General features: G+C 50.9%; 1 protein-coding gene across 3 annotated transcripts in view; it reads right to left on the minus strand.

Moving 5' to 3' along the window:
- Positions 1-840: 840 nt before the first annotated feature.
- The window catches only part of LOC144773018 (protein TFG-like), a 199,579-nt gene continuing 180,388 nt past the window's right edge, over positions 841-20,031 (minus strand). For all 3 annotated transcript variants that reach the window (XM_078657778.1, XM_078657776.1, XM_078657777.1), the window contains one exon: positions 841-1,673. In XM_078657778.1, coding sequence (XP_078513904.1) covers positions 1,255-1,673 — 419 coding nt within the window. In that variant the 3' untranslated portion in view covers positions 841-1,254. The remainder of the gene's footprint in view (positions 1,674-20,031) is intronic.

The following is a 20,031-nucleotide window of genomic DNA, read 5'->3' on the forward strand; positions in this document are numbered from 1 at the left end:
AGGCTGCATTGGTATGAGGAAAAAAAAAAATTATATATATGTTTATCATACATTACATAATTTTTATTATTTCCGGGATCCCCACACCTGGACGGGAATATTCAGTGCTTAGGACTATTGATGAGGATCCCCTGGAAGAGAACACAATTTTCTCACACCAGGTATACATATTTCCAGGAGGACAACAGAAGACTGCAGGCATAAAAATTGCCAGTGGGCTACCATGATTGTAAAACACATTGGGGAATGCAAACAAAGTGAGATAAGGCATTTAGGGAAGCAGCTTTTGCAAGTCACATAATTCCTGTACATACCATAAAAGAGACAGATTGATTTTAAACTTTTTTACTAGCAACCTTTGCACAAATGTAAGCCTATTCCTACTACAATTATTTAATCCAATAAACAAATAACCATAGTCTGGAGCTTGGATATTACCCCCTTCCTTTATTAGTTCAGCGCTATTCCCGAGAGCCAGCAATCCTGTCCTAATAGACTGCAGTCCCAAGTGTTTCAAGCAAAATGGATTGTCCCTAGGCATGAACACTCCCAGACAAGCCTTCCTTCAGCATGCCGCTGCTGCATTTCCTCTAGAGAGGGGCGTTGAACACATTTGTTTTAAGAGCAATAAAGGGAAGCTTTGATGTGTTGTAATAAGACGTTTGTTGAATTGGGGCTGCTATAGGATCTTGATCTGTGAAAATTGCCTTCACTTTATGAAAGCCGAATCAAAAGCAAATACATGAATTTACATAAATCAAATGTAAAGCGCCAAGCCGTAAGGGGCATAGTCTTTGTGTACTTATTTGGAGATTTCCCAATAAATATGAACAAAAACAATTGAGGTCATTGTTTAATTAGTGTGAATCTTACATTTGTACATATTAGCTAGTTTTTACTCTAGCGCAGATCAAATTTAGTACACCGCATTCATGGTAAAAACAAGGCAGTTACATGGGCTAAACTTCAAGTTAGCACTTTTTATATACCCTTCACACAACTCAAGCTAGGATGGCAATCACTTTACACATATGAAGGTAGTTTTAAAAAAAGAAACTAGGAAGCTTTTACAATTTAGAGCAGGAAAATAGGAATTTGGTCTTTAGCCCCCGCAAATGATATTGTATTTATTTAAAAGCAAGTGATGCCATGAAGAACGGTTTATGCTTTAACTTCAACACGATTTAAAAAGTTAATATTGAGTCTGTTTGGATGGAAAGTGTCTAGCCTGTACCACAAGTTATGCATTGAGCTTTATCGGTACCCTGGGCCAGGCTGGGCATAGCCCTGACCAAATGCAGGACGGTTGCGTGCATAGGGATTGGAGCCAGTTGGAGGAGGAGTAACAGTACTGCCTGGAGGAGGTGTGAAAGTAGGCCTAGCTTGATAGGCACCTGGCTGGCTAGGAGCCATTCCAGGTTGGGAAGCAGGAGGAACATTGTAATTAGCTGGCTGGGAGGCTTGTGTTGTATAATTCTGTGGTGGGAAGGTGCCTGCTTGATACTGTTGAGGCTGAGAAGGGTGCTGCTGAGATGGGTGCTGCTGAGACGGATGCTGCTGAGACAGATGCTGCTGAGACTGAGCAGTAAATCCAGGTGCTGGAACCTGGGAACCTGGCTGATTATATCCTTGAAACTGCTGTGCTTGTTGAGGTGTGGCCTGTTGATTGTAGCCTGTAGTAAAAGCAAAGAAAGAGAAGAACCAGGTTTAGGGAAAATGAAGGGAAGCCCTACGAATCTGTATCTCTCAAAAATGCCAATGTAATAATTAAACATGCACAAATATATCACACACTATATGAAGCAAATATATCGATGTAACAAAACAAAATTTTAATCTCATCTTGAATAAACCTAAAGTCTGCTAGTTTGGATGAATTGGTAACAAAAATGGACATGCTAAGCTGTGTGAAATACCCCCTTTCTGCGATTCAGGCGCTAGAGTTTCCAGATAGATTTTACACGACTAAGTCCTTGGGTCTTAGATTTAGGAAACCCAGAAAATCCAGAGCTCTTCTAAGGGCACCCATGTCTGAGAAGGGCCTGCTGGATAATTCTAACCATCAATTTTCAGGGGACCTTGTCGAGCCTAGTTCATGAGTGGAAGAAATGTCATTAAGTATGGTGGCATCTAGCAGAGTTTATAGATTGTGCACTTATGTGGTTTTACAAATTATTTAAAAAGGCTCCTCAGGTTTACAGAAGATCTGTTACATGGGAATCCCTCTAAATAAGGCTGCCTGGCCAAATATTGAAATTTGAATCTACCTGGTTGAATATTAACAGTGTTTCCTTCATACTAAACACTAGAATGTCAATGTTTGTATTCCACATGGAGGTTTGGAATTTAAGGGGAGAAACTGATTAATGAACCAGATTGATTTCATACACATATATATAAGCTGTTGGACTTGGCCCTTTTCACTGAATTTTTTTAATTTCAAATTTGTTTTATTGATTTTAAGAGCAGAAAAGACAGGCAATGCAAAGCAATAAGTATGCAATAGGCTTATATAGCGGGCGAGACAGACAGGCACGTCTTCTCTATGAATCTTCAAGGAAGCAGATGAAACATGCCTACATAGAGATGTGTTGCCAACATTTCGGTGAAGGTACCTTGCAGGAATGCCAGTCAAACAGAATAATAAGAAGAGCCCAGCCCCCCCACCCCCTACCCCACAACACCCTCCTCCCCCCACCCCGACCAGTATGCCAGTTGTTCGGAGCCACCCTCATAGTACGCTCAGGTTGGTGTGTATCAAGGTGTTCAGGTTGGCGGTGGATCGTGTAGTGGTTCCGTGAGCCGCAAAATGCGGAGATATTTCGGGCACGTGATTTCGTGAAATTCTCTGGACAGGAAGGACAGGAGTGGTTGCCAGGCCTTCTGGAATGAGTTGGTCGAATGTGTGAGCGTGGCCTGGATACGTTCCATGCCCAACGTGAACCACAGTTTATGCAGCCAGCCAGTGTGGGTGGGTGCAGTGGTGGATCCCCACAGTGACAAGACGTGTTGTGACGCCACCTGAATGGCAATGCCCATTTGTTTGCCACAAGGTGATCTCAAGGGAAATGTGAGTGCGTTGGGTAGCACTAGGATAGTGTATGCAGGAAAGCGCGGGATCTCAGTTTCAAAATTGGAGTCGATATCGTCTAAAACCGCCTTCCAGTATCCCTGCAGAGCGCGGCATTCCCACAGGAGATGGGTCAGAGTGCCCTTTTCACTGCAGCCCCTCCAACACAGCGCGCTTCGAAGAGGATTGCCCTGATTGAGTCTTGCTGGGCTAAGATGCCAGTAAATGGCCAGTTTCACCGCAGATTCCCTGGCACTAGTATTACGGGTGGTGTGTGCAGCTCTGTAGTGTATGAACCCCCATTCTTTGGTTGATAATGTCCGTCCGAGTTCCGATTCCCAACGTTTCTGTCCCGCTGTCTTGTCTGGTCCGGCCGCGGGGGATAACATTTTGTAAAAGTCTGAAATAAGGTGCCTATCAGAGTCTTTCGTCACCAGCCATTTCTCGAAAGGCGTCATTTGCCGAGCTACTAGGGGAGCGCGGTCTGGATGCAGGAGCCAGTGGCGGAGTTGGAAGTATTGGAACAAGCGAGGTTTGGTCACTCCGTAACCTCGTGTGATATCGGCGAGGGGGAGAAAACCCTCCAAGTCAAAGAGATGGCCGGCCAAACGGCAGTCTGTATCGCGCCATTGTAGAAAGGCACGAGGGTCAGTGCCCGGTGGGAACTCTGGAAGGTCAAAGAGCGGAGTGAGCAGGGAGGGGAAAGTCGTCAGGCCCCTCCTGACCGCTACCACGTCCCAGGTCTTCATGACGGTGCGTGTGATAGGGGAGCGGAGGAGGTAACGTGGTCTATGCTGGCGGGCAAGAAATGGGATCTTCCACAGCGATGTCTGAGCCACCGCTCTGTCTTAAAACAGCCATCTCTTTTCGGATTCAGGCCTGTACCATTCCACCACATAGCGGAGCTGTGAGGCCTGAAAATATTGCAGGAGGTTAGGGATCCCGAGGCCTCCCTCAGACACCCCTGTGGCCCACCTTTTTATGCAGCCTTGCACGCTTCTTTTCCCAGATGAACTGGTGGAGAGCATTTTGTAAATCAGCAAGCGCGCCCTGCGGCGGCATTACTGGGAGGGTCTGGAAGATATACAAGATCTTGGGTAAGGCTGACATTTTAACTGCCGCTATATGGCCTAGCAAGGAGAGGGGCTGTTTCGACCATCGTGCGAGGTCGGCTCGGATTTGGGAAGTAAGTGTTTTATAGTTAAGGGTCACCGTTGAGTCCGTGGAGGAGGTAAGAGTGATCCCCAGATATGGGAGCTGCGTGGATGCTTGCAGGCCGCAGCCAAAGTCGGGTATTGGGGTGTTAGGGTGGGCGTTGCTGCCCAGGGGTAAAATCAGAGACTTCCCACGATTAATTTTGAAGCCAGACACCGCTCCAAAGTTCTCCAGTTCCTCCAGGAAAGCAGGTATAGAACTGGACGGTCGGTCTAGAGCAGCTATTATATCATCGGCGTAAAGCCCTACCACGTGAGGTTCATGGCCGAAGGAGACACCGCTAATGCGAGGATTGTCTCGGATTTTCTGCGCCAGGGGCTCCACGTACAAGGCGAACAGGAGGGGCGAAAGAGGGCACCCTTGACGCGTACCCCGTTGTATCTCGAAGGGGTCTGATTTAAGGCCGCCCAACCTGACCCGGGCCATGGGGTGGTGGTAGCAGCTCGCGATCCAGGCTTGAAATCGGTCGCCCAACTGGTATCGCTGCAGGACCTTCTGTAAGTAGGTCCAATCGACGCGGTCGAATGCCTTCTCCGCGTCGATAGCCAGAAGCACAGAGTCTGAATCCTGAAAGTGAGTTTTATCCACGAGGTGCAGTAGCCGTTTAGTATTATCGCTGCATTGGCGGTTTGGGACAAAGCCCGATTGGTCCGGTTCTAGGACACCCGGTAGGCAAGGGCCCAAACGGGCCGCTAATACCCCCGAGAATAGCTTCAAATCCAGGTTAAGTAAGGAGATCGGACGGAACGCGGAGCAATGTGTCGGGGGTTTGCCCGGCTTGGGCAACACCACTATGTCGGCCGCCAGCATGTCCGGCGGTATGGAGCCTGGACCCTCGAAGGAGTTAAACAACCTCGTGAGTACTGGAGCAAGTACCTGGCCGAAGAGCTTGTAGAAGCCTGAGGAAAAGCCATCAGGCCCTGGTGATTTGAGCGGGCTGAGGCGTGAGATGGCGGCTAAAACTTCATCAAGGCGGATGGGAGTGTCTAAGGCTTCCGTTTTCGCTGGACACAGCGGTGTGATTGCCGCAGACTGCAAGTACGCATCGACTGCGGTTGGTGAGACTTTATCCTCGTTGTACAGGGAAGCGTAGAAGGATCGGAAGGTGGTGGCCACCTGTGCGTCTTCGGTAAGTGTCACCGGAGTCGTCCAGGAGAGTGGTGATTTTCGAGCGTTGGGTTTTGGCTTTTAAGGCGCTGGCCAGAAGGCGCCCGGTGCGGTTGCCTCCTACATAGTACGTATGGCGGAGACGGAGAGCAGCAAATTCCGCTCTGTCAGTGTCGAGGCTAGCCAATTGAGCTCTGGCAGCCTTCAGCTGACGCCAAATTCTCGGGGCACAAGTGCGGCTATGAACCCTTTCTAGTTCAGCTACTTGAGCTGTGAGGTCAGCCCTCTTGTCTTTGCGTATCTTGGCGTCAGCAGCTGCGATGGCGATCAGTTCCCCTCGGACTACGGCTTTTAAGGCTCCCCAAAGGGCCGACACCGAGACTGCAGGGGTATCATTGGTGGCGAGATAGTCCGAAATGCATTTATGAATTTGTTTGACAACGGCCGGCCTCTGCAAAAGGGGTTCGTTAAGCCTCCATGAGCCAGGGGCGCGTGGTGTCTTGGTCATTCTGAGTGTTAGCTCCACTGCATCGTGGTCTGAGAGGGCCGCTGGGACAATGGAAACCTCTGTGACATGAGGGACCAGTTCTGAAGAGCCCAAGAAGTGATCAAGACGCGAGTACGTGTGGTGTACACGTGGGAATAGTAGGTGAAGCGCGCTGTGTTGGGGTGCGCCGTTCTCCAGAGATCTAGAAGACCCCTCTCCTGCAGCCAGGACCCGCCCGCCTCTGAAAGCGCACCGGTATCTCCATAGCGGTGCCCAGACCTATCCGTGTCCATGACTAGATTGAGGTCCCCCCCCCAATGAGCAGCTGAGAGTGAGGTGACTGTAGTGCTTCGGAGAGTGCAGTTTTCAGGAATGGTTCCTGGCCTGTGTTGGGGGCGTATATGGAGCCTATTGTCAGTGCGCTATTCCCTATAAGGAAGGTGTAGGCCAGGAGGCGTCCCTTAATCTCCCCTACTTTGGTCCCCACCCGGCCCCGAAAACGTCAGGACATGAGAACGGCCACCCCTGCCTTCTTAGACGGGAGAGAAGAGAAGTATTGCTGAGGGAATGCCCGGGAGCGCATCCTGTGCCAGTCTTTAGTCAGGAGGTGGGTTTCTTGCAATAAGCAGACGTCCGCCCCTGAGTGTTCCAAGTAGGAGATGACTGCCCTTCGTTTAATTGGATTGTTGAGGCCTTTGACATTGAGAGATAATACCTTGAGTGTGTCAGCCATCATGGGGGAGTTAGAGGATGTCCGAGCTCAGCAGCGTGGATCGCTGTTGTGCATGACATGCTATAGTTAACACCTGAAACCTGTAGGAGTCCCTTGGCATACTGGTCCCCACCCACTTTCCCTGCCCCACCCTGCCCGCAACACCATTCCCCCCCTGACCCCTGTTCCAACCCATCCCCGAGGAACCACCCTAACCCCAACAGAGTGAGTCTCCCCAACCCCAACAGAGCCCCTCTCCACCCCCTCGGTTATCCCCCCAACCTCCCCAAAACAACCCCCAAAACTAGAACCATTTAGAGTCTCGGGCCTATTCGTGTATGACCCAGGTCCGTAGAAAGTCAGTTGAAAGGGTACCATGGCAGCGGCCGAATTGGCGGCTCCCTGACTTGCTGCCCCAGGTGATTACAGTATGAAAGAAAACCCCCAGAGGAACCTTGCCTTACAGATCAGTTGCAGTGTTGTCCGCCACTTCTTGCACGGCCGCCTCGCGTTCTTGAGCGACCGTGGACGGATCCGGTTTCGGGACGGATCTCGGGGATCGTCTCCGTCGTACTGTCTGCCAGCCGTCCCTCGTTCGCCGTGAGGAGTCATCTTGTGATCTGTGTCTCTAGATCCGGACCCTTCCGGCATTTCAATGTTCAATAGAGCACAAGTGTCGCGGAGGGATCAGAGTTGATGAAGCGAGCCCTTCCATTTGAAGATCAGGCGGAACGGGTGGCCCCAGGAGTAGGGTACGCCATTGTCTCTCAAGAAGTTTGTTGCTATCCGGAAGGATTTACGTTTCTGTAGAGTGATGGTGGAAAGATCCTGGAAGAGAGCTAAGGGTTTGTCCCGGAAATGGATAGGCTGTGTCCTTCGGGCTTCCCGCAGAATGCGTTCTTTTAGGGGAAAATCCGGGAGGAAGGCCAAGATGTCCGGTGGAGGGGCTGGCGCCCGGCGTGCCAGGCCAACTCTATGTGCTCTGTCGATCCGTATCGCAAATTCCTGAGGCTCACCCAAGATTTCCCGGAACAGTTCTTGCAAATATTCAACCAGGTTATTCTTCTCAGCCTTTAACGGGACTCCACGGACCCGTATGTTCCGTCGGGAACGGTTTTCAAGGTCCTCCGAGTGCGATTGTAGGTCTACCTGTTGGTCCTGAAGCCGAAGAATCTCTTGCTGCAACCTCTCCACCTCCATGCTGCGGGAATGGTCCGCCTCCTCCAACGAAGCCACCCGCTCGCCCAAGCCGTCCGAGTCTCGGCGTAGCTCCCGCTGCTCCCCCGCCAGTTCCTGTTTCAGGGTTTGAAAGTCCTCCCTCAGGGTGTTGAAGAGGCCTTAGTTATGGGGGTGGTGTCATCCTCTTGTCCCTGGGGGCTTGCCGGGGGCTTCGGGAGACCACTGTCTGGGTCTTCTCCCCCTTCAGTGCGTTTTTGTGCAACAAATCCACGATGTTCCGAGTCCCTTTGCGGTTGGAGTGAGCCATGGTGCCGAGGCAAGGGATCCGGTGTGAGGGCCAGAGTCCATGAGGTCCGGCAGGCTCCCCGGTGTTATCACGTGGATGGCGTTGAGGGCAGGATGCGGCACCCCGTCAATAGGACATCCAGAGTTCTGTAGGCAGTAGGAGGAGGGCAGGTGGGATGTCCGTGGGGGAGTCTTGCAGGGAACCCAGTGCGGGCTGCCCGGAGGAGACGTGCAGGTTTCTTCGGGCGGCCAGGCCAGGCACACGCCGCAGGTGTAGAGGGGTCAGGGCGGCAGTGCTAGTCTGACGGGGGGGGGCACTCATACGTCTGCCCGGAGGCGGGGGGTCCCGGCAACATGGGCGCTCAGCGCGTTGCAGCTACAGTGGGCGCCAAAAGCGCCAGTCCCTTCCAGGCGCGTAGGAGCAGGCCCCAAGCCGGGGAGTAGGGTAGCAAGCTGGCCGCTCACCGCACGTTGTCTACATGGGCACAATCAGAGGTGGTCGCATCAGCCATGTGCGACGCGGCTGGGCAGGGCGGCGCTGGGGTGCACGCAAGTTTACCTTCGCTGGACGGAGCCGGGGGGCCTCGCCGGCAGAGTTGGTTCTCGGGAGTTGCAGAGCCCGAGGCGGGCCGGGGGCCTACAAGGTGGCATGGGAGGTCCCAGGTGCAGGCGCCGCCCGGGCGAATCCGTGGACGTATGCTGAAGGCGCTTGAAGGCACCCGGTCTGCTGTGGCCCGCCGCTGCAGAGGTAGGCCTCGCGCCGGGGTCTCAGGTGAGGCGCTGTCCCGGCGGTGGAGCCGGCTGCGGCGGGCGGTGATCCGGTCTCGGAGCGAGCACCTCCGTCGATTCAAAGCCCCAGGTGGAGGGCCGAGGGGGTATGCGGTCCGTGGGCGGTCGGGGGGTGAGTCGCGGCAGCTCTGCTCGGATCCGCTTTCACAGGAGGGGGTCCCGTTCGCCCTCCGCACAGGCCCGAGGCTGGAGTAGCGGGGACCCGCTGGAGCCACACGCGGTCCCCGGGAGCACAGATCGCCTGGCACCGGCCGTGTAGTCACCGCAAGGGTCAGGGCGCCTCTCACCGTCTGTGGCCAGTTCGTGCCGTAGGTCCGTGGATCGCTTCTCCGGCTCGGGCTCCGATAGGCAGCTTCAGCTTCTCGCCGCCATTACGCCGTTCCCACCGGCGGCAGTTGTAGTGGGGTGTAAGCGGCCCCTGCCGGTCCGAAGCGCGATCAGGAGCGTGTCGCGATGGGGTGCCACCCAGTAGTGCAAGTTTGAGCCAGTTTTGGGGGGATTTCAGTAGTAATGTACGCCTTGCTATGGGGCATAGGGCCGGGGAGCCACACGAAGCTCGTCTGTTCAGTCCGCCATCTTAGCCACGCCCCCCACAGAATTTTTTTGCTTTTTGCTTCCCCTAATTCTGGAAGTCCCCCCTTGTAATCTAGTTGTATAGGCCCTGTGAGGGTAAAATGCCCTGGGTAATGTGAAAATCCATGCTAAGGTGCAGGTGCCCTCTACCCTCAACATGGCTGCCACTGACCCCTCCTACTGCAGCGTGGTCTTGTTAAGGCGCATTCTAGTTGCCAGGAGCTGGCAGGGACTCCAAACATTGTTGCCATTCCAGCCTGCCTTGCCTGCCCACAGTTAGAGTAGGGAAGCTCCTGGCACCTTCTAGAATAGGGGCGGAGCTTGGTTTTGCCGCCTTAGAGGGTGGTCACCTGACCTGGGCCTATATAAAGGAAAGGGAGGGAAACTTTCCAGTCAGTTGGGGCATCACTGACCTGGGGGACCCACGCAGGAGATTTAGGCGGTAGGGCCTAGTCAGGGACCTATGCCACTGGGAGTGACAGGACTTAGGTGCTGCCTCTTAAGCTGAGTGAGGCACCCTGAGCTAGCCCACTGATCTGGCCCGGCGTGAGGGGAACCCAGGGACCATCTACAGTGACCTGCAGAGGAACCCTGCCTGCAGCCCTCAACTCAACCCCCCTTCAAGAACCAAGAAACTGCTATTTACAAGGGCGCCAAAACCATCAAGCGCCAAAAAGAAGACCTTCCAATTGCCACAGGACTGCTGGGGAATCAACCAGGTATTGGACTGTGCTGCACCTGCACCCCCCTGCCTTCACCTGGGCCTGCGCTGTCCTGCCTAACTTGCCCTGACTGACTTGGTTGACTTGCTGTCCTGAGGAAAGTGCCCACTGAAGTGAATGCTAAGCGCTATCTCTGCTTAGCGCTAGCCCTGAACTGCTGGACGGCCTGTCTACTTGGGCTGCTTGCCCTGCCTTGTCTGCACTGCTAACCTAACTGAGACTGAGCCAACCTGCGCTGCTCCTCAGCGCTCCCCTGCTGTGGCCTGTGAAGCGCTGTATCCTGCTCACTGCCCTAAGCGCTATATCTGCACAGCGCTACGCGTGTGCCCGGGAGCGCAGTCTCTCGAAGCGCCATAACCCCCAAGTGCCAAGAGCGCCTGCCGAGCAGTCTAGCACTGTGTTGGGACCCGGAGCGCTGCCCCACTCACCGCCGGAATTCGAGGCGGGCCGCGTTGGGCCCTGAAACCCGCCCCTCTGTGTGCCTTGTGAGGGATCACCGTCTTCGGCGTCCCCGTGGACCCCTCTGAGGCCCGAGCTCTGTGCCCAGTCATCGCCGCGGACCCGGCGTCCAAATTCCCCAGAGGCGCTGGCAGGGAGGGTGCCTGAGGGCCCAGCTCACCGCCGTAGCCCAGCGCCCGGTGTGAAGAGTTCCCGCGGTGGCCATGGAGGTTGGGAGAGGCCACCGCGATCGTAGAACCAGGCCGCGTTAGGCCTGAAGTCGAGGAAGCCGTTCTGCCGGCCTCAAGTGACGGGGGCGCGTCAAGCCATGCCCCCGCCGTGCAGTGATTGGCCGCGCGGCCGAGCCCCCGTCAAGCGAGCCTCGGATTGGCTCTGGGGCTCGGCACACGCTATTGCTGCACCGCGATTGGCCGCTGGGGCCAAGACCCTCCGGAGCTGTATCCTGATTGGTTCCCGGGCCGTGGGCACTACAGAAGGCCCGGGAACAGCCTGCATCCACCGAGGAAGGGCAGCGGAGCCCCTTCCAGCCACCTACAAAGCCGGAGCCCTCCCCCAGCCCCCTGAGCCTACGCAAGTCCCGAGAGGCTGAAGGGAAGAAGGTAAACCCCGGGGAGGTGGGCGGAAGGCCGGAGAAGGCCCAGAGTTCGCCCCTCCCCGGGAGTAAGTTGAAGTTGGGCCCTGCTGGCCCTGTGAGACTGGGAAAACTGTTGTTGGGCACCGTTGGCCCGTGTTTCGAACTGGGCCCATTAGCCCCCTACAAGGCCTACAGGGTTACAATGAAAGGTCCATCACTGGGTAATGAAATGTTGATGCATACCTAATGGAGGGTTCTCCTTGTGCTAGTTAAATGCACTACATTTAATGGAATGGGTAGCCCCGATTAAGGAAATGTGCTTATTCCTGCCTGATTTTCTCATTTAATGGCCTGTTTATTCTTGGGGGATGGAATGTTGGTTTACCCCTAATGAGATGTTTAACTTGGCATAAGGAAATGTTTAGTCCCGCCTAATGGGGAAGTTGCCTGCTCTACCCTAAAAGGTTTTACTCTGGTGTAAAGAAGTGTTCTATACTCCGGGCTAGGGCAGTGTTTCCTGGAGGCCCTTAGTTGCTCAGTGAAATGTTTACCGCTGAGCAGTGCAACGTTATTCCTCCTGCCTAATAAAATGTGTAAGCTCCTGGTTAGCGCTGCAATCCCTGAATGCCTACAGGTATCTATTGAAATGGTTGTCCTTACCTACTGAAAGGTTTTACCTGGTTAATTAACGGTGCTAAATTTCATGAAAGGTTATTCATACCTAACAAAGTGCTCATTCTAGCCCTCGAGTGACTGCTGGGCCACGGGAGTTAACCCCCACCTGGGGAAATGGTTATTAACAGGTATTGCTAGGCCCTGATCGATAACAAGTTTCTTCTGGCTTGATGAAATTTGTATGCCTATTAATTGAAATAGTTATACCCGACTAAGGAAATGCTAACTAACTGCCTACAGTAAGGACAGGGTTATTGCATTATGCTGTGTGATTAAGGTATCACCCCCTTTACTCCTGCTGTGAAATGACTATTGAAATGTGCTGCATTGATGATGAATGTTTTTTGTCTTCCCTCAGGAAATGTTCCTGATTAATTGGGGAAATGCACTGCTTATTCAGGCGGCAGGTAATGTGATGGCATTTAATGCCTAATGAAATGCTTTACATCTAATGAAAGGTTTTATCCTCTTTTAATGCACTGTTTATTCCTGCCAGGGAGTTTTAGGTAATGTTCACCCTTGCTTGGTGAGAGGTTAATTGCTTTACCTACTGAACAGGTTACTTACCTGAAGACCTGTGGACACTTGCTACAGGATATGCTCATCCTTGCCGGATGAGCTGGTTGTCCAAGCTAATTCTTTCATGAAATGTTCATTGTTAACTAATGAAATGCTAATTCTCTAATGAAATGTTATTGTAACCTGTTAAATTGATTATTGAACTGCTCCCTTTTCTCCCCTCCAATGAAATGTTTTGATGAGTAACTGATACTGTGATTTTCCACTCCTGAACCTTGAGCTTAGATAAAAGTTATTTGATTTTTAATCAAACTCACTGGAGTGGCGTCCGTCATTGCGTGCGCGTTTATTGTCTCAGTAGTTGCGTGTGCTGTGTAGTCACTTAACACCTTAGCTTTCGGGTGCCTACCTGCTCGTGCCAGGCTACCCCCGGGGAACTGGTGACCCCAGTTCCTACATAAGCTTTAGATTGTGTTACCATCAATGGCAATGACAAATGTAATAGTTTGAAATGCCAATGTACACGTGTTCCAGACGGTGTTCAATTAGCCAGAAACAAACAGGAGAGATACAGTCTTCAAGTAGCTTGCAGTATTCACGAAGGATCAGAAACAGACAAACGGGTTTGCCCCCTTTTACTCTTCCTGGACAATGTAGTCATGGTTATGGATCCACCAAAAGAAGGTCTTTTTTTGAAAATAGGAAACTGAATTAGTTTCGTTTGTACACTATCTTCTTGTCTCGATTTCCAGTGCCTTCATTAAGGGGATATATAGTCTGAGAAACATTGACATGTAATATTAAAATCTACAACATGGATAGGTTTTACGATTGATGCCATGTGAGGGACAAATTAACATACGCAACCTAATAACCTTTTTAACACCCACAAGATACATTATGTCCAATAGACTCACTCAGAAAACGGTAGAGACCCAACCTGTACTTTTAGCACCAATTACGATAATCAAAAAAAACAACAAGAGCTCATGTGAATAATTTGGTCAATGGCACTATGTAGTTGTGCTAACCCCAGTATTTTACCTTTCTTCCTAAAAGTGTCAACAGCTTTTTCTCATCAGCCTTTACATTCCCTGATCTGAAGGGACCCCTGAAACTGCCAACTGGCTTTTTTCTAAGGGTAGGGCGAGCCTAAGTAACACCATCAATGAGTCTCCTTGCCTTGCATTCCCATTGACCATCTTTGCAGAAGATCTAACTGGCGGTGGGGTATTGATAATTTTCGAAAGTGCAACCCTGGTAGCAGCCTACTGACAAACGGGGCAAACAGCAACTCCTTTTTTGAGACACTCATACACAATATGAGCATAACGTCTAGTATAGGGATGGAGATCATTTGAATGTGTGCACACTGTAAATACTTAGAAAATAAATGTCTGCATGCTGATTTGGATAACCTGAACAACTGGTGCAACAGTACGTCTAGTATAGGGATGGAGATCATTTGAATGTGTGCACACTGTAAATACTTCGAAAATAAATGTCTGCATGCTGCTTTGGATAACCTGAACAACTGGTGTAACAGTATTATTTTCAAACCACATTAGTTGCAAGACAGGATAGATTCTGCAGACAGAGGACAACCTTTGGTACAGGAGCATCCCCTACATGGCTCTAGATAGCGAAAACAAAAAAAATAGACTCTGGTTACTGGTTAGCCTGTATGCAGTGGGCACACAGATCAGCACCATGACAGAGAGCTTGGATCTGACATCTGAAGTGAAGTAGCATGTGCAGCCCGCCTTTAGTCAGACTACAGCCAGTTCACCACACTGAAGAGGACCGACAGTGGTGGCAGTGACTAATTGAGGTAGAAGGACAGGCCTTTTTACTTCAGTCTTCACAGAACGAGTTAATCTCCTGTATAGATCTAATTTCTTCTCACCTATCACAGCATTGACTTACTATTCCTTTTTTCAAAGGTCAAGGCCCATTGTTTAGTCTATTGAGTCTTCCACTGGCATTTTATATCTTGAACATAAAAGCTATCATTCAAAATTTACCTGCCTTGGATCTTAAGTCTTCTTGCAAATACAAAGGTTTGGTATAGTCATTTAGTCAGCAGTTACTTTTCTTTCTTACTAGCCAAACCCTACCAACTTAACAACCTACCACTGCATTAATATCTGAATGACAATCTTCTAGTCTTTTCAGTAAAGCTTTAAAAACATTCTCCAGCCCCACTCCCCCACTGCATTCTTAAGTCACAGCATTTCCGTGTTTCTTTCCAGTCTTTCACCATGCCTTTTTTCCGCTTTCTCACCACCAGGAAACCCTTATTGGGAGATTGTTAGTGCATTTTCTAAAATACAGTTAACGGAGTTGCCAACTGGCAAAACAGTCTCCTTCAACAGAGTCCTTTGTTCCGTGCAGTCCAATAGCTGTGCTAGTGGAAACTGCAAGCTATGCCCGAAAACTAGTAGCGGCTGCTACCGACCAGGGGTGGTAGGGCTGGGGGCTGGACGGGAGGGAGGGGATTTTTTTTTTTTTTTAATGCCCTTACCTTTTGACCACCGCCTCTTCTTCCTCAGTCCTCCTCTCAGCATGGCAGGAAGCACACAGCCTCCCCGAATCCCCTAAACAATCACAACGTTGCCTTAATAGCGTTGTGATTGGTCAGAGCGCCGTGGTTTGGCGCTCAGACAGGGGCTGGCAGACTGTGCATGTTCTCCACCAAGGCTGTAATGCAACCTGGATGTAGAACATGCAGAGCACACAGGACGCTTTGCGTCATGCGCTCTTTAGGTGCTACCACCTCTCCCCCGTGGCTCGCCGGGAGCCCAGCCCTGCCCGTCTGACTTCAGCTGCAAGCAGACTACAAAAAACAAAATGATAATATTGAGCGCTAGCATAATTTTTTGTGTTCAGCTTGCAGCTGAAGCAGTGAGGTGATGCTCCTCCGCCTTCACAGAGGAGCCACAACTGCTTAAAACAGAGTACAAGGATGAACTGCCCCCACCCACCTCTGAAGTCACCGTTCAAAGGAATGTTCGCTGAACAGTGTCCAGGCTACACCCCCATGGTGTTGGAGAAGACTTGCACGATTCAGAATTGGAGTCTATGAAAATGAGCTTCAGCCAGCTTATGAGACCTAACACGGATAGCAGGAGATACTATTGGGAGTGCCATGAATATTCGATAGAGAGGTGGAGGTCCTTCATGCTGGAAAGAAAAGTAATGAGGGACCTGTTGCAGAAGGAGGCTACACCACGGAGACCAGAGCATAGCAGTCTGGCAGAAGAGAAACTGAATAGACATTTACCCCATGTGCACTGTTGAGCATTTGAAATGGGGAGGGGTGAATGGGCAGCCAATTCGGGAAGATAGGCACTACGCGAAACTGTTGAGAGTTCCTGCACCCCTTCTTTCAAAGTGCATGCCCCTCATTTTTCACAAATGGACCTCAAGTATGACTTGGCTCTCCTCCCAGAAACAAGAGTGTAGAGAGGGTTGCTGTGAGGAAATAGGATGTATTACATGGTGTGGTTGTGCAACCTCACTGTATTATACACTTACCAACCCCTTTAGGTCCAGTAGGGGTAGTCAGTAACACACTCAGCTCAGTCCTGAGGCACCTTGGGACATTAGACTCACCTGGTGTGGGTGTCTGGTGATCCCCTTCCTTGGTGTCCAGATTGTTGCTTTTCACCTTGCTCCCAGTAGGCAATGGGGGGTGGGGGGAACTTACTTACCTTCCTAACATGGCGATCTTTCTGTAATGCACTTCATTCTTTTCCCTATGCTAGATGGCGACACCTCTTCTTCCTGTTCCTGTATGACACTTCCTGTTTTCTGTATTTAAGAGATCAGAACCTTTCCTTTCTTGTGTTGCAACACTACTTGTTCCTGTTGGTGTGTCCTCGCTCCTGTTGGTTCAACATCAGTGTTTTTTTCCCTCCGGGGTTTTCCTCTCAGGACTCCTTCTGAAGGGCACTGGCTGCTTAGGCTTTTATTGTCAGCAGCACTGCGGCTAACGGAAGGTGTCGCCCACATCTCGGCCAAACCAGGACTTACAAGAACCGAAGGCGGGAACCGTCCCAACGTCTCGAGGCTGGTAAGAAAGACCCTAAACCCGACAACTAGAATGACTGGGCTGGCCCAGGGGCTCTCAGAAGGTCCAATATCCCTTAACTCCAGCATCTTGCCAACTTCAGCTGTGATGCTTTCCTTGACTTGATCAGAATGGCGATAGATTTTGTTTTTGACAGGTGTACTGTCACCAGTGTCAACATCATGGCTACACCAGAGGTCCACTCTCTGCCTCCTGATCCCCATCAGTAACTATCAGCATGGTGATGTCAGCCCTATCATGGAAAAGATTAAGGCGGTTTACATGGCTCACCCTTTTGGGTGTCCTGCTTGTGCCCAGGTCAACCAAGTAGGTGACCTCACTTTTCTTTTCTAGGATAGGGTAAGGTCCACTCCATCTGTCCTGGAGAGCCCTTGGTGCCACTGCCTCTAAAACCAACACCTTTTGCCCTGGTTGAAATTCTCCAAGTGCTGCTTTTTGGTCATACCAGTGCTTCTGAAGCTCCTGGCTTTCCTCAAGATTCTTGGATGCCTTGTCCGTGTACTCAGCCTTTCTGAACCTTAGGCCAAGCACATTTCCACAATATCTAGTTTGGGCTTTTGGAGGGGCTTCTCCCAACCCTCTTTTACAAGACAAAGTAGTCCCCTCACAGGATGGTCAAACAGCAGTTCAAAGTGGGATAACCCTACTCCCTTCTGTAGCATCTTCCTGTAAGCGAAAAGCAAGCATGGTAAGAGGACATCCCATCTCCTTTTATGTTTTTCAGGGAGCCCCATTATCATGCCTTTTAATGTCTTGTTGAATCTCTCAACAAGGCCATAGGTTTGTGGGAGATAGGGTGGAGTAAACTTGTACTGCACTCCACACTTTCCACATGTGTTTGAGGTAAGCAGACATGAAGTTGGAACCTCGGTCTGAAACCACCTCCTTAGGAAACACTACCCTGGTGAAGACATCACTGAGTGCCTTGGCTACTGCAGGAGCTGTAGTAGTCATTAGGGGAATTGCCTCAGGATACCTAGTGGCATGATGCACTACCACTAGTATGATTTTACTTGTTGCCCGATGCTGTGGGAGGTTCAGGTGGACCCACTATGTCCACACCTACCCTTTCAGGGGGAGCCCCAACCACAGGCAGTGGTATCAAGGGGGCCTTTGGGTGTCCACCTGTTTTGCCACTGGCTTGACACAGGAGCTGACAAACGCCTTTACTTTCCGAGATAACTGGGGCCAGTAAAAGTGGCTAACTAGCCTTTTCCAGGTTTTGGTCTGGCACAGATGCCCAGTTAGAGGGATTTAATGAGCTAAAGTTGGGAGGAACACTGCCACTCTCCTTGTGGCTTCTGGGTTGGGGCCTCTGGTCTCAGTGTACAGTAGTCCCTCTTCCCAATAAACTCTTTGGGAACCACTGACATCTCCCTTTTCCTGTGCAGCAGCTTGCTGCCTCAGGCTTTCATGAACTGGACTGTCCTGCTGTCCAAGGCACAGCTCTTCCCTAGAGGGTCCCCCTGGCACCAAGAGTTCAACCTAGTATGGGTCGAGCTCCATGTGAACAGTTCCCTCTGGGGTGTCCAAGTCCTCCACCTGAGGGAGAGGGGTTCTTATCCTTTTCCTGTACAGAAGCTGGCTTCCCAGTCTTCTTACCTTTTCTCTTGGAAGGTTGGGCCAAAGATTCAGGCTCCAACACTTTTTTCACCCTGTTTTCTGCAATTTGCTCTTGTTTTTACACACTCCATCTCAGGGATATCCAGCATTGCTGCATGGGTTTTCAGTTCAACCGGGTTCATTGCCGAGCAGACATGCAGCTGGTAGCTTTGGATAGACCACTACCTGTTTCAGGCCAGTAACCCAACCCCCACACCCCAGTCTAATATCACCATAGCCATTGCATGGTTAGTGGTAACACTGTCAGCATTGGTGACTGGGTAAGTTCTCCCAATAAAGTATTGTCCAGGAGAAACCAGTGTATGTCCCACCAAAGTGACAGGCACCTGTATCCCTCAGAACTTCTATCCTAGTTCCATTAATCCAAGGGTATTGCAAATTCTTCTTTAAGTTGGGTGGCAACACAGCTACAGTAGCAAACTCAACTTCCCCTTCTGAAACTAGAACTGCTTCAGTGTGCAACTCGATTTGCTCTTGGCACACAGTTGCTCTCATCTGGAGACTGGCTACACCCGGAGTAGCTGTACTAGGACTAGGGGGCTTCTTGTTAGGACAAGTAGCTTCTCCAGTTAAGTGTCACAACCTTCTACAGTTGTTACACCAGGCCTTTGCAGGATCAACGTTATTTCCCCTGTACTGGTTGGTAGATTAGGAAGAGTTTGGGGACATACACCCGTGCAGGGTTTTGGGGCCCTTTTGAAGACTCAGGCTTTTTATCTTGGGGATTCTCAGTACCTTTCCCCTGGGGAGGTTTTGTAACCCCTTTCTTTTGGTCACCTCCAGTGGTTGTTTTTGTCACACTTGTCTTGACCCAATGGTCTGCCTTCTTTCCCAATTCTTGGGGAGAAATTAGACCAAGGTCTACCAAATGCTGATGTCACTTTTCATTAGTGCAATTACTTAAAATATGTTCTTTCATAAACAAATTGTAAAGTCCTTTGAAATCATGCACATTAAATCAATCAACAATTTGTAAAGCGCGCTACTCACCCGGTAGGGTCTCAAGGCGCTGGGGGGAGGGGCCAGTTACTGCTCGAAAAGCCAGGTCTTGAGTTGCTTCCTGAAGTAGAGGTGGTCCTGGGTCAGCCGTAGGTGGGTGGGGAGGGAGTTCCATGTCTTGGCCGCCAGGTAGGAGAAGGATCTTCCTCCAGCGGTGGCTCTGCGAATGCGTGGTACGCCGGCGAGGGCGAGGCTGGCCGGTCGTAGCTGGCGGGTGGGTGTGTAGAAGGTGAGGCGACTGTTGAGGTACTTCGGGCCCATGTCGTGGAGAGCCTTGTGTGCGTTGGTGAGGAGTCTGAACGAGATCCTCTTGACGGGGAGCAAGTGCAGGTCTCTCAGGTGGGTCGAGATGTGGCTGTGGCGAGGGATGTCCAGGATGAGTCGTGCGGAGACGTTCTGTATGCGCTGGAGTCTTTTCTGTAGTTTGGCCATGGTTCCCGCGTAGCGGGTGATCCTGTAGTCCAGTCGGCTGGTGACGAGTGCCTGGGTGACTGTCTTCCTGGTTTCGGTGGGGATCCAGCGGAAGATCTTACGGAGCATGCGCAGGGTGTTGAAGCACGATGATGATACGGCGTGGACTGGTCTGGTCATCGAGAGGGAGGAGTCCAGAATGAAGCCCAGGTTTCGTGCGTGGTCCGTTGGTTTGGGGGTGGTGCCCGTATTTGCGATGAGATGGATGAATTGTAACATGAAAATATGCGTCTAATTAAATCTAGAGTAGACAAAGTCTGTTCTTCGTAAAAGTGGGAGTACCATGTGAAAGTGCTCGTTAGCTCTCCGAGATCCAGAATAGATCTTAGGGAACCGTCCTTTTTGTGGATGAGAAAGTACAGAGAGTAAACCCTCAAGCCCAGGTACTGCATTGGAACTGGCTCAAATGCCCCTTTTAATAAGAGAGACTGGATCTCTTGTTTTGGCAAGTGTCTATGTTCTGGAGATAACTTATGATA

The sequence above is a fragment of the Lissotriton helveticus genome, chromosome 8 (assembly GCF_964261635.1).
Source record: "Lissotriton helveticus chromosome 8, aLisHel1.1, whole genome shotgun sequence".
NCBI classification, from domain to species: Eukaryota; Metazoa; Chordata; class Amphibia; order Caudata; family Salamandridae; genus Lissotriton; species Lissotriton helveticus.